The sequence below is a fragment of the Myotis davidii genome, unplaced genomic scaffold (genome assembly GCF_000327345.1).
Source record: "Myotis davidii unplaced genomic scaffold, ASM32734v1 scaffold337, whole genome shotgun sequence".
NCBI classification, from domain to species: Eukaryota; Metazoa; Chordata; class Mammalia; order Chiroptera; family Vespertilionidae; genus Myotis; species Myotis davidii.
The window spans coordinates 1,869,273-1,881,889 of record NW_006288250.1 but is presented as its reverse complement, the minus strand read 5'-3'; the positions used below and the strand labels follow the sequence as shown (position 1 = coordinate 1,881,889).

The 12,617-nt window shown below is 58.8% G+C and overlaps 1 protein-coding gene across 1 annotated transcript in view; it reads left to right on the top strand.

Moving 5' to 3' along the window:
* PLEKHG3 (pleckstrin homology and RhoGEF domain containing G3) overlaps positions 1-12,617 on the top strand; it is a gene marked incomplete at its 3' end in the record, with an annotated part of 36,966 nt that overhangs the window by 18,499 nt on the left and 5,850 nt on the right. The window contains exons 2-16 of the mRNA XM_015561543.1: positions 2,481-2,885; positions 3,904-4,001; positions 5,584-5,653; positions 5,946-5,992; positions 6,100-6,250; positions 6,340-6,471; positions 6,693-6,875; positions 7,075-7,167; positions 7,354-7,440; positions 7,692-7,725; positions 8,070-8,168; positions 10,462-10,551; positions 10,994-11,032; positions 11,452-11,483; positions 12,038-12,397. Of these exons, the coding sequence (XP_015417029.1) occupies positions 2,520-2,885; positions 3,904-4,001; positions 5,584-5,653; positions 5,946-5,992; positions 6,100-6,250; positions 6,340-6,471; positions 6,693-6,875; positions 7,075-7,167; positions 7,354-7,440; positions 7,692-7,725; positions 8,070-8,168; positions 10,462-10,551; positions 10,994-11,032; positions 11,452-11,483; positions 12,038-12,397 (1,881 nt within the window). The remainder of the gene's footprint in view (positions 1-2,480; positions 2,886-3,903; positions 4,002-5,583; positions 5,654-5,945; positions 5,993-6,099; positions 6,251-6,339; positions 6,472-6,692; positions 6,876-7,074; positions 7,168-7,353; positions 7,441-7,691; positions 7,726-8,069; positions 8,169-10,461; positions 10,552-10,993; positions 11,033-11,451; positions 11,484-12,037; positions 12,398-12,617) is intronic.

The following is a 12,617-nucleotide window of genomic DNA, read 5'->3' as shown; positions in this document are numbered from 1 at the left end:
CCGCTTCATTCCACATTCCGTTCAGGCATCAGCAGCGCGGCTGTGTGTATGCGCGGCTGTTATGCGATTTTGCTGTTATTCGATTTTACCACCCTCGCAAAATCGCACACAGCCGACCATACACCCAGTATGATAGCGCAAAATCACGAATCGCGATACCATACTGGGTGTATGGTTGGCTGTGTGCGATTTTGCGAGTGTGGTAAAATGGCATAACAGCAAAATCGCATAACAGCCGAGCATACACCCAGCAGCGCTGCTGATGCCTGAACGGTATGTGGAATGAAGTGGGCGGGCATCGGGAGGCCACTATGGCACGGGGCAAGCACTATGGGCAGTCTATCTGAAGTGTACCTGGCGTATAAGACGACCCCCCACTTGGAGGCATATTTTTCAGGGCCAAAAAATCGTCTTATACGCCGGCAAATACGGTAGGTGTAACTATGGGTGCTGAAGGATTATGCAGGAGGTGCCCCAGGCTTGCCTTCTGGGGAGGTTTCTAGGTGCCCCAGGCTTGCCTTCTGGGGAGGTTTCTAGGGGCCTCAGGCTTGCCTTCTGGGGAGGTTTCTAGGGGCAGGCGGTGGCGGCTTCTGATCGGAACCTGAGGGTTGGATCTGAGTGAAGTGGTTGGAGCCAGTATGTCATGGAATGGATGGGGAGGAAATAATGTCCAAGCATAGAGAACATTTACAAAAGCCCGAGCCTGGGGTGTTGGTGTAGGTTGGGGCAGAGGCACAGAAAACCAGGGGTCAAAATCATTGTTAGCGGAGTGATTAAGGAACTTCTAGATCCTTCTCCTCATAGCTGTGGTCTGTGATCTGGTAGCTGCTGAGACCTAGCACTGGGGGCGGAAGGCTGTGGGCCAGTGGAGGTGGGAGGGATGCTCTGGAACCGTTTCCTGTGTACGGGTGTGAGTGAGCGCCGGTCCTCTGGGTGGAGGTGGAGTGCCTGTCCTCCAGGCCACAGCCCCTCCCCTGATTTGCTGCTTCGGGCAGGCCTACCTGTGAGTCTGCCACCATCTGCTCAGGGAATAAAGTCCACCCGAGGCTGTGTTTGCCTCATCTGGGAGCAGCTTCCTGCTTACTGTGCTGAGCTGAGGTGAGCTGAGCCCGGGGAGCGTGGGAGACTCACCGGTGGCTCAGCCCTGGGGAATTTCCTGTCCCTGGGAGCCAGGGTGAGTCAGGGGCTTGTACCAGGTTCTGGGCATGGGGTCAGGGGTCATGTGGGCTCAGCCTTTGTGCCATCTCCTCTGCCTTCTCTGTCAGTATCTGGAAGTTTCCAGGTTCATGGTGTAGTCACTGGTGCCCCAAGATTTTGGAACCTTGGGGAGACTGTTCCCCTCTGGCGTGCCTGTCCTCTTAGATTTTAAGAGCCAAGTATTTGCCTGCCTTTGTCCGGTGACCCCAGCACAGGCCCTGACAGGTGGGCACTTGGGAAGTGCTCTTAGACAACCACCATTAGCATCGCTGTTTTGACAGTTTATGGAGCCCTTGCCCTGTGCCAGGTGCTCAGAGCCTGGAGGACACAACGCTTGGGCAGATGGTGAGGAGCCGAGGGCCTGAGAGGCCAGGTGCTTGGGATTCCCTCAGAGGGCACCCCCGCCGTGGCTCTGGCCGAGGTGTTGTCTCTGCTCTTCTGGGGCCTCGGGTTTCCAAGCCCTTATTGTCTGGGTGTGGCCCACCTGTCTTCTACCCTGGAAAGGTGGAGGTGGAGCTGTTGGAGTCGGGAGGGAATGTTATGGGGCATCCCTATCAGTGGTTCTCAACCTTCTGGCCCTTTAAATATAGTTCCTCATGTGGTGACCCAACCAAAAAATTATTTTCGTTGCTACTTCATAACTGTAATGTTGCTACTGTTATGAACCATAATGTAAATATCTGATATGCAGGATGGTCTTAGGCAACCCCTGTGAAAGGGTCGTTCTACCGCCAAAGGGGTCGCGACCCACAGGTTGAGAACCACTGCTGTAGCTGCTCATAGGGTCTGGGGGAAGGGATTTCCTGGGGATTCCAAGTTGCTTTTTTTTTTTTTTAATGTTTTTATTTCAGAGGGAGAGAGAGAGATAGAAACATCAATGATGAGAGGAAATCATTGATCGGCTGCCTCCTGCACACCCCCTATTGGGGATCAAGCCCGCAACCTGGGCATGTGCCCTTGACCGGAATCGAACCCAGGGCCCTTCAGTCCGCAGGCTGACACTCTGTCTGGCTAGGGCTAGTTGCTGTTTTTAAAAATTGTGGTAAAACTGTTCTTAAAATAATATTTGCATTTTAACCACTTGTATTAAGTGGCCTTAAGTCCATTCATATTGTTGTGTCCATCACCACCAGTCCACCCGCAGGACTTTTTATTATCTTGCAAAACTGAAACTCTATCCATTAAACAACTACCCCGCCGCCCCCTCCCACTCCTGGCAGCCCCCCTGCTACTTTCTGTTTCTGTGAGGACTCAGAGTTTGACACTTTGTCTGCCCTGCCCAGAATCTCCCCGGAGTGCCCTCGCCAGGCAGCGATGCCAGGATGCCCGTCTCTACCTCCCTCCACCAGGACGACAGCCAGGAGCGGCCCGTGAGCCTGACCTCCACCGCGAGCCTGACCTCCACCGCGTCCTCCTCGGGCTCCTCCCGGGACAGCCGAGGCGCCATGGAGGAGCCCAGCGGCCCTGAGGCCTTAGCGAAGAACGGGGCCGGCTCGCCGCGTGGCAGGCACGCCCCCAACAGCAACAACAACTCCAGCACCCGGCCTAACAAGAAGGGACCCCTGTCCCCATTCAACAGCCGGGCAGCCGCCGCGCCTGCGCACAAGCTCAGCTACTTGGGCCGGGTGGTGCGGGAAATCGTGGAAACGGAGCGCATGTACGTGCAGGACCTGCGCAGCATCGTGGAGGTAAGGAGAGGGGGCGCGGCCTCCTCCTCTCGGGCTGGCCCTGCAGCCCAGCTCTGGCGCATAAACCTGCGGCCACCCGGAAGGACAGTTCTGACTCGTTTATCCTGGAGGTCTGCTTCCCCACCGATCCTCTCCGCCCTGACGGCTGAGGCTCATACTGCCATGTGACTCGGGGTCAGCCACTTGCTCCGCCAGCAGAACTTACTGTGGCTCCCCAGGGAGTAGACACCCTTGACGAGGAGGGAAGGGACTCCGGTGCTCCGTGGAGACGGACTCTGGACCCTGCCTGTCTGCTCCTGGATCCCATTCTGTTGTTCCCTAGCTGTGGGGTCTCAGGCACTGGGGTAGCCCCCGAGGTTCCTCATGGGTAAAATGAAGATCAATGCACCATTGCAGGTGAAGTGTGCACACTGTGCGGGGCACACAGGAGGAGGTGGCTGCCGCTGCGGGAGCCGCCTGCGGAGGGAGGTGTATTGGATTCGCAGGCTGCTGTAACAAATTACCACAGACCCAGCGGCTTAGGACGCAGCCATTTCTTCTGTCTCTCTCGGAGCAGGAGGCCAAAAGTTAGAACCCAGATGTTGGGGTAGTTCCTTCTGGCGGCTCTGAGGGGCTGCCTTCCAGGCCTCCTCCTGCTCCTGGTGGTTGCTGGCCTTCCTCCTGTGCCATCGCCTGTGGCTGCCTCACCGCCATCTCTGCCTCGTCTTCACGTTGCCTTCTTCTCCGCTTCTGTGGTTCTCTCTTATAAGGACTCCGGTCATTGGACTTAGGACCCTAAATCCAGAGCGATGTCATCTTGAGATCCTAGTCGCATCTACAAAACCCCTGTTTCCAAATAAGTTTACGTTCCGAAGTTCCATGTGGATATTAATTTTTGGGTGCAACTATCCAAACCAGTCTAGTAGGTGATGCCTGTGAAATCGTGCTATAGCTGTAAAACGAGGCACAGAAGTGAGGTGTGGCTGGGGGCATGGGATTGTGCGGGAGGGGCCGCGTTCTGATGCCTCTCTCCCTGCAGGACTACCTCCTGAAGATCATCGACACCCCCGGGCTGCTGCAGCCAGAACAAGTCAGCGCCCTCTTTGGGAACATAGAAAGCATCTATGCACTGAACAGGTATGAGTGGGTCCGGCGTACACCCGGTCCTGCCTGTGCGGCCCGTTTCGCGGCCTGGAGAGGAATCCTGGGTGTCCTGGGCGGTGGCTTGTGGGCCCAGGGCCTGATCTCTGAGGATGGGGGAGGATGGTCGTCCCTGTACAGAAGTATAGCTGCTCCCTGCAGGGAGAGGCCCTGTGGGACCATGTGCCCCGGGGCCTTGTGCTTGCTGGGTTCAGCCCGGGCCACGCCCCCTCAGGGGACTGCTAGACCCTTGCCCTGATACGCTCCCCTCTAGCTCTCTGTGGCCCCTTTGTCCCTCTCATTTTTGTCTCCCACTTTCGCATCTCTTAGTTTCTTCTCCATCTTCTTACCCCATGGGAAGTCCGGGCTCCCTGGAGGTGATCTGACCCTTTGCAGGGGTGGGGGACGTCCGGCCTGTGGTCCGTATAAGGCTCGAGAAATCATTTGGTCTGGCCCTGCCAAGGCATTAGGGGTGAGCTAATTAAATGTTTGACCAAGTATAGCAGGATCATTTTATTTATTTTAATATATTTTTATTGATTTCAGGGAGGAAGAGAGAAGGGGAGAGAGAGAGAGAGAAACATCAGTGATGAGAGAGAATCATTGATCGGCTGCCTCCTGCATGCCCCCTACTGGGGGTGGAGCCCACAACCCGGGCATGTGCCCTTGACCAGAATCAAACCCGGAACCCTTCAGTCTGAAGACCCACACTCCATTCATTGAGCCACACCGGATAGGGCATAGCAGGCTAATTTTAAAGTTGATAAATTTGTATGACCCACGAATGATGTTATAAATATCCAAATGGTCCTGGGCAGAAGAAAGGTTCCCCACCCCTGCTTTAGGGGAATGCACAGGTCAGGCAAGATGTGGTGGGGAGGCTGAACAAGGCCTGGTGAGGGCTGCTTCAGGGCAGAGGGGCTCCTTGAGGATCCAGAGTGTGCCGCCTGGGCCCACAGATGCTCCAGGGAAGGGCACTGGTCAGGAGGCGCAGGGCTGGCGGGAGCGTGGCGTTTTTGCACCTTGCCCCAGGCCCTTTAAGATGGGCAGGGAGACTTCCTGCTGTGCCAGCCGGAGAAGTCTGGGAGGGAGACCGAGGCTGGATTGTGGGGGGTTGGGAAGAGGGGAGAGCCCAGGGGGAAGCGGCAGGGGGAGCACCCTCTCTAGGATTTCCTGTAGAACAAGGGGTGCTGGGGTCTCACCCTGTTCTCTCCTTTTGAGCTGGGGGTCGGTTCTTTTACGAGCCCCCCGCCCTTCTTTCTCCTTTAATCTCTGCTTTTGTGTATTTGACTCCTCCTGCCTGCAGAGGAGCCGTGTCCTCCCCCGAGGTGGGTACTGTTGTCCCTTCTCCCTCTTGCCGAGCATGTGGGTGTCCCTTGCTCCCCATCTCTGCAGTGTTGCTGGGTGCTTTCTTGGTTGCTGCCCTGGGCAGGGCTCACTTCGAGGGCGGAAGCCCTGACTCCGGCATGGCTCCGACTGGCTGTGTATCTGGGCAGGAGGTTGGGGAGGGGCATGGTGTGTTGGTGGACGTGGAGGCTGTGAGTGGTCCGGGATCTGATGACTGCTCTCCCCCACCCAGCCAGCTCCTCCGAGACCTGGACAACTGCAATAGCGACCCTGTGGCTGTGGCCAGCTGCTTTGTGGAAAGGGTGAGAAGGGCTGGCTGCTTGCCTCTTGTCCTCTTCCGTGGGGGCTCAGTGGGACAGCGATGCCCACCTTCTTGGGTGCCCCTCTCCAGGGGAAGTGCCAGGTGTCCTGTCTGGAAGGGGGAGGGTGTTCTTGGGTGGATGGCATGTCCCAGACAGATGGGTACAAAGATGGGCCTGCAGAGGCTCAGGGAAAGGGCACAGGGGGCAGGGGAGCGGGGGCATGTGTTGGGCACACCTGGTTTACAGTCCAATGGGGGTTTCCCTGAAGTCACTCTTTTTGGTTTCTCTGTAGAGTCAAGAGTTTGATATCTACACCCAGTATTGCAACAATTACCCCAAGTGAGTCGTTGGGATGGGGAGGGGTGGCTGACCCCTTCAGTGAGGCTGGGGGACCCCACCTCCCATCCAGGCCTTCCAAGGTGGTGACCGCCCCTTCCCCACTCCAGCTCAGTGGCCGCCCTGACCGAGTGCATGCGGGACAAGCAGCAGGCCAAGTTCTTCCGGGACCGGCAGGCGCTGCTGCAGCACTCGCTGCCCTTGGGCTCCTACCTGCTGAAGCCCGTCCAGCGCATCCTCAAGTACCACCTGCTGCTCCAGGTAACCCAGGGCCCCCGAGGACGGGGCGGCTGGGGGAGGGGCAGGACCCTTGAGTCTGTGGGCTGCCTAAGCCCCTGTGTCCCGCGCAGGAAATTGCCAAACATTTTGATGAAGAAGAGGACGGCTTCGAGGTGGTGGAGGATGCCATTGACACCATGACCTGCGTGGCCTGGTACATCAACGACATGAAGAGGAGGCATGAGCACGCGGTCCGGCTCCAGGTGCTCCGGGCTGGTGACGGCAGGAACATGCAAGGGTGGTCTGGGGTTGGGGGGCGTGGGGCCGCCCTGCTGGGGTGAGCTGAGGGGTGTTGTCGTGTGGGGCAGGCTCCTCTGGGGGACCCAGCACTGGTTGGGTTTTCAGGAGCTCCTTGCAGTCCCAGGGGGTCCCCAGGAAGGTCATGAGAAGCCTGACCCTTTGGGTGGGGGCTTCTGGGCTGCAGGAGATTCAGTCGCTGCTCATCAACTGGAAGGGGCCCGACCTGACCATCTATGGGGAGCTGGTCCTGGAGGGCACGTTCCGCCTGCACCGCGTGCGGAACGAGAAGACCTTCTTCCTCTTCGACAAAGCGCTGCTCATCACCAAGAAGCGGGGCGACCACTTCGTCTACAAGGGTCACATCCCGGTAACCAGGCTGCCTCCACCTCCTCTGTCCCCTTTCCTCCTCACCGTCTTCACCCTCTTCGTCGGCCCTGGTCAGTGTGGGCGCAGCTCCGTCCTTCTGCGATTACGCTCCCTCCCCAGCGGATCTCGAGGGACGGGGGCCCCCGGTCAGCTCCCCTTTCCCCTTCCTCGTCCTTGAATGCCCTCCCCCTCCTCCCTAGTGCTCCTCCCTGATGCTGATCGAAAGCACCAGAGACTCCCTGTGCTTCACCGTCACCCACTACAAGCACAGCAAGCAGCAGTACAGCATCCAGGTGAGGGGTGGGCCGGGGGGCGGGCTGGGGGCAGGCCTGCCTCCTCTGCTCGCTTAGCTGCAGGGGTCACTGTGGGCATCTCTCAGGCCCGAGCAGAGGCCCCCTTTCCACCGCGGCTGGAGCACGCCCACGTCGTGTGCCTTCGGCCCGTGGTGACCCCTGGCTCCCTCTCTTGCCTCCGCCCAGGCCAAAACCGTGCAGGAGAAGCGGAACTGGACGCACCACATTAAGAGGCTCATCCTGGAGAACCACCACACCACCATCCCCCAGAAGGTGCGCTCCTGGGGTGCCCACCCCAGCTCCTGAGGGGGTTCGGGGAGCGGGTGTCCTTCAGAGCCAGCTGCAGGTTCATAAGGGCCCATCCTCTGGACACTGGCATCTCTGAACAGCGGGCGTCATTCAGCGGATGCCCGGGACCTCACAGAGCACTGTGGGGGGTCCTCGCTCACCAGAGGCGGGGTGTGTGTGTGTCAGGGGACACATGGCACCTGGCAGGGTCATAACCAGGTGGGTTTCTCCTCCAGGCCAAGGAAGCGATCTTGGAAATGGACTCCTATTGTGAGTGACCCTTTCTGCTGCTCTGCCCCTAATGGCACACCTTTCTCGGTCAGGCTGCGTCCCGGGGAAGCTTGGCCTGACACTGAGATCCCAGGGGGCAGGGAGGACCGGGCGGTCCCTTTGTCAGGGCCTGGGGGTCTCCTGTGAGCCAAGGCCCACGGCACCACTGACGGGCGGACTCCGTGCCGAGGCCCCGGGTGGAAGTGGATGGAAGATGCGAGAGGGGAGCTTTGGAGGTTTCTGGCCCCTGGAGTTAGGGTGGCAGCAGAGGGGTGGTCAGGTACGGTCAGAGTCAAGGCCAAGGCTGAGTGTCCCCGAGGCCTGATTGTCTCTCTTGGGTGCAGATCCCAACCGGCACCGCTACAGCCCAGAGCGCCTGAAGAAGGCCTGGTCCTCCCAGGATGAGGTGCCCACCCACGTGCGTCAGGGCCGCCGGCAGTCTGGTAAGGGGAGGGCTGTGTGGGCAGAGGCATCTTCATGGGAACGGTTGCAGCAGCATTTTGGGTCGGCTCTCATCGCGGCAAGATGTGGTAAGGGCGTGTGTGTGTGTGGGGTGTGTGTGTGTGTGTGTGTGTGTGTCTGTGTCTGTGTCTGTGTCTGTGTCTGTCTAGATCCTCTCCCTGTGCTGCCTCCACCCGGCACCTTTGGGCACCCACCTTTTCCAAGGCCCTAGGCATGCTGTTCACTCAGGCCTTGGCAGCCTTCTTGGCTCCCCTGCGATGGAAACCTCCCCTTCACCGCTCCTGGGAGCCGGCCAGGAGTAACGCGCGACATCACGGATGGGCCCCGGCCCGGCCGCGGAACAGAGCAGAGGCAGGGCGTGGGGAAAGCAAGGCAGACTTCCAGTGGCATCAAATCCAGACGGGAAATATTTGCTTTGGGTCTTGGGGGAAAGTTCCATTTCCCTCTCCCGGGTTTTCCATGATGGGGCTCGCTGCTGTGTACTTGGAGTTTCTGGAGTCAGTCGTCTACTGAGAAAGAGAAGACCTTGCTGTTATTCTTAGCTCGCCGGTGTTTTCCACATGTTTCCACTCGCCCTTCCGTTTGAGGCCGGCCGAGGGACCCGTCGGCTTCGGTCGGTACGGCCAAACTTACTCGCGTGGTGAGAGCCCTGGGGAGAGACTCGGGTGTGACTGGCGTGGATCTCCGCGGCGCCTTGGGCTTCGATTGGCCATGGCCCGCGAGCTCTCTGAATAACTGTGGATGGATGCGTGAACCGCGTGATCTCGGGAAGCTGTTGTGGCTTCGTTTTGTTTGCTCCCAGTGGACCTTGAACCCTAGGCGAACCTGTCGTGGTTGCAGGATTTGACGGTGCCGTATGTCCGCATGTCTAAAGCCCCACATCGGCCGTGTTAACTTAGTCAGCCTCTGGCCCTCCCTGTGTCCTCACCTTCCCTCTGTCATCCTCTTCCTGTCGCTCTGGTCTTCCCCTGTGACCTGCCACAGCTCTGTATTGGGAGCTCTGGCACACGGGCGTGTGCGGTGAGTGACGGTGGTGGTGGCAGTAGTAAGTGCACCTGTCGCATCCGCACGGCAGCTATCAAGGCAGCAGGAAATGAGCCATTTTAGAGCCTAAGTTTCCACGTGGCTGAGAGCTTCGCTTGGAAACTCGAGAAGAGCTGGGTATTGTTTGTGTGCTTGTTCTGGGCTTTAGCTTTGACCATTAGGAGAGAGGCATCTTTCTAAAAACATGCTTCATACTCCGGAGCCTTTAAAATAGAGGATGCTGGCCAGAGTTGAACTTCTCCGTTTCTGAAGTTGTGCAATGGCATCACTGTGGTGTGTGAACTGCTAGATTCTCCAGGGCCCCCAGAGGGGCGGGGGGGGTGGGGGACCGTGGTTGCCATAGAGACAGCCTCTGTTGTGTCCATCTTTACACTGACGAGTGTTTGCTCTGATCTGTCTTAGTGTGCTTGCCTGCAGTATTCCTTCCCCCTCAGTTTGTTCGAAATCCGTCTGTTGAACTTGTGAGGAGGCGTGTGTGGAGCAGGCCAGGCAGTAGCTGAGGCGGGGGGACGGGTGGGCCTGCGGCTGGGCCCTTTCTGCTTCCTCCTTCGAGAGAGCTGAGATGGGCAGATAAATAACACTGATGGATACGTCAGGTGCTACTGTCATTTTTGGTCACTTAATTAAATACTAGAGGCCCAGTGCATGAATTCGTGCATGGGTAGGATCCCTGGTCCTGGCTGCCGATCAGGGGCCATCTTGCCCATTCCCAATCAGGGCCGATTGGGGCCATGTGGCTGGAGGAGGGGTCGCAGGAGGTTGGCTATAGGAGCACACTGACCGCCCAGCCAGCTGCGGGGCGGAGGGACAGCAGGAGTTTGGCCGGCTGCAGGAGGTTAGCTGTGGGAGTAGGCGTCATAGTGACCAGTCAACTGGTCGTTTGATCGACCGGTCGTAATGGTCGCTTAGGCTTTGATATAGATAGATTCTTGATTATAAGCTCTAAAATGAAGAAGTTGAGTGTTTGATGAAAACAATTGGATGTTGACGGTTATTGTGCAGATGGTGTGGGCACCTGCGCACACACACCTCTCATTAGATTTTCCTTCTGGTTGCGAGTTTACTGTGGGCCGCTCGTGCAATGCCAGCTGGGCAAGGACAGTGTGGGCTCTGGCCAAGGCTCTCTTGGTAGGTCCCTTGTGCCTGCCTGTCTCAGGTCTGTCCCCAGAAAGGCTGGAGTACAGGGTGTGCCCCACCAGCCTAATGCCTGTGTTTTGTATCCTGTCCCAGAGCCCGGTCAGCCCCTGCACAGCCGGGCAACACTCCCCAGCCAGCAGCGAGGCTTCATGGTGCCTGGCCTCATGGGCCGTAGAAAGTCGGGTGCGACCTCTGCTTTCCAGTGGGTGCTAAGAGAGGGCTTGGCCTGGGTTGCAGCTAAGGTGCTGACGTGCTCATTGCTGGGAAGGTGGGGCTTGAGTGGAGCCATGGTCCTCCAGACATCTGGCTGGAGATACGCCTGGTTGGTCTGAAGGGGCGGTGTGGGGCTGTGGCTCCTTGGGTCAGCTGTGTTAATTCAGGGGGTTGGGGCAGTGCTGCTCTTGGGGGCTGGCGGTCATGGCAGAGGTCCCAGGGCTGATGGGAGTGGCCCTGCCTCCCCGAGGGACAGGTGTGAGGGCCGCCTCCTTTAGGCCTAGGGCTGGGGGCTGGGGGCAGCCTGAGTGGACTTTGAGCTGGTGATGGGCTGGTGGCGCTGTGGCTTGGGAGCAGGGCCAGGCACAGCTGTTTGCAGGCTGCGCTGACTGCCCATCGCTTTCCTCTGCAGAGCCAACCAAACACCTGCTCCGGCAACTCAGCGAGAAAGGTGAGTGTGAGGGGTGAGCAGCCCAGGTGAGCTGTAGGGTCGGGGCAGGAAGGGTCGTCGGTCACCGGCTGGGTGGGGGTGTTGAGGACAGTTTAGAGGGGACTCTGTCTCTGTTCCTCCCTGGAAGTGGGCCTTTTGCCAGTTGCCCTCTGTGGAGGGGGGTTGAGCCCCCCGCCCCCCCATTCCTTTCACTGTCCTCGGGTAACAGCAGGAGCAAGTGCTCTCACAGTGCACTGCTGTGCACCCCACCCAACCCCCGCTCTTGTTCTGTCAGACATTCCTTTGGAAAGTGAGGGGTTGGGGAATAGGAGCCCAGAGAGGTCTGCTCGGCCTCTGGCCCTATAAAGAGGCTCTTTCTCCTGTCCACCCATCCCCTCTTCCTCCCCTCGCCATGTGCTGGGACTCTGTGGTGGTGGCAGCAACCAGAGTGGCCAGAGCAGGGGGAATGAAGGTAAGGCTGTGGGCAGAGGGGCCTGGCTGGGTCGAGAGGGGTGGGATTGCCCAGGTCAGCCCCTGGCCCCTTCAGCTCTCATTGTCTCTGTTCATTTGACAAATACCTACCAAGCACCTCCTATGTACCAGGCTCTGTCATGAGGGCCACAGAGATGAATGAGCCATGGCCCGTGTCCCAGGGACCCTTCTGTACCCTTTCCTGGAAAGACACCATGGTGGTGGCCTGCCCAGCCTGGATCCTCTCTCATTCTTTCCTCTCTCCGGGGCAGGCAGGCCTCTCTGGGGCTTTGAGTTCCTAACCAGGCCCCATTCCTGGCTTTCCCAGGTCCCAGCTTCCTACCATGAGAAACCTGCCCCCTCCTCTTCCCCACCCCATCTGTTCACCCCCCACCCCTACCCCCTGCTCCCCCTCTGGTCCTCTCTGGGCTCCAGTGGAGACCAGGGGTTGTTGTCTAGATGTGGATTTATGTATAAAGCCTCCTCACCCCCAGCCACCGGTAGGAGGAGGGGTGTTGCCCAGGGCTGGTCACGAGGAGTCTTTGCTCTGAACAGCATGCGGGCAGCACTGGCGCTCTCCTGGACTGTGGGCAGCCCTCCCGTACTCGGGGCCTGCAGGGCCTGCAGCCGGAGCCCGAAGGGGCTGCCCGGGAGGAGCAGGAGGAGGAGGAGGAGGAGGTGGAGGAGGACGAGGAGCAGGAGCAGGCGTTTCAGGTCACTCTGGAGGACCTGGCAGGGCATGAAGGCAGCAAGAAGGGGTCTGGGCCAGAGCCCCCAGGCTCAGAGGAAGAGGAGGAGGAGGAGGAGAGCCTGGCAGTGGCGGAGCAGGTAGCCGACTTTGCCAGCTCCCTGCTGGCCGCCCTCCACTGCTGGCACTATCGGGCCAACGCTTTACTTTTCTCCCGGGGTGCTATGGTGAGGTGTCTCTTTGATCTCCCCTCCTCCTTGCATGTTCCCTGGCATGTGCAAGCCCATGCCCATCCTGGAGTCTCCTGCCCTGCCCTCTCCACCCCTCTGTCCTTCCTTTGCTTCTGCCCTCAGCACTTCTTAACCCCTCACTCACTGTCACACCCTGGTGAGCCCCTGGCATGCACTGTTCCAGTCCTGGGCGTGGACTAGCACACCACCCAACGCG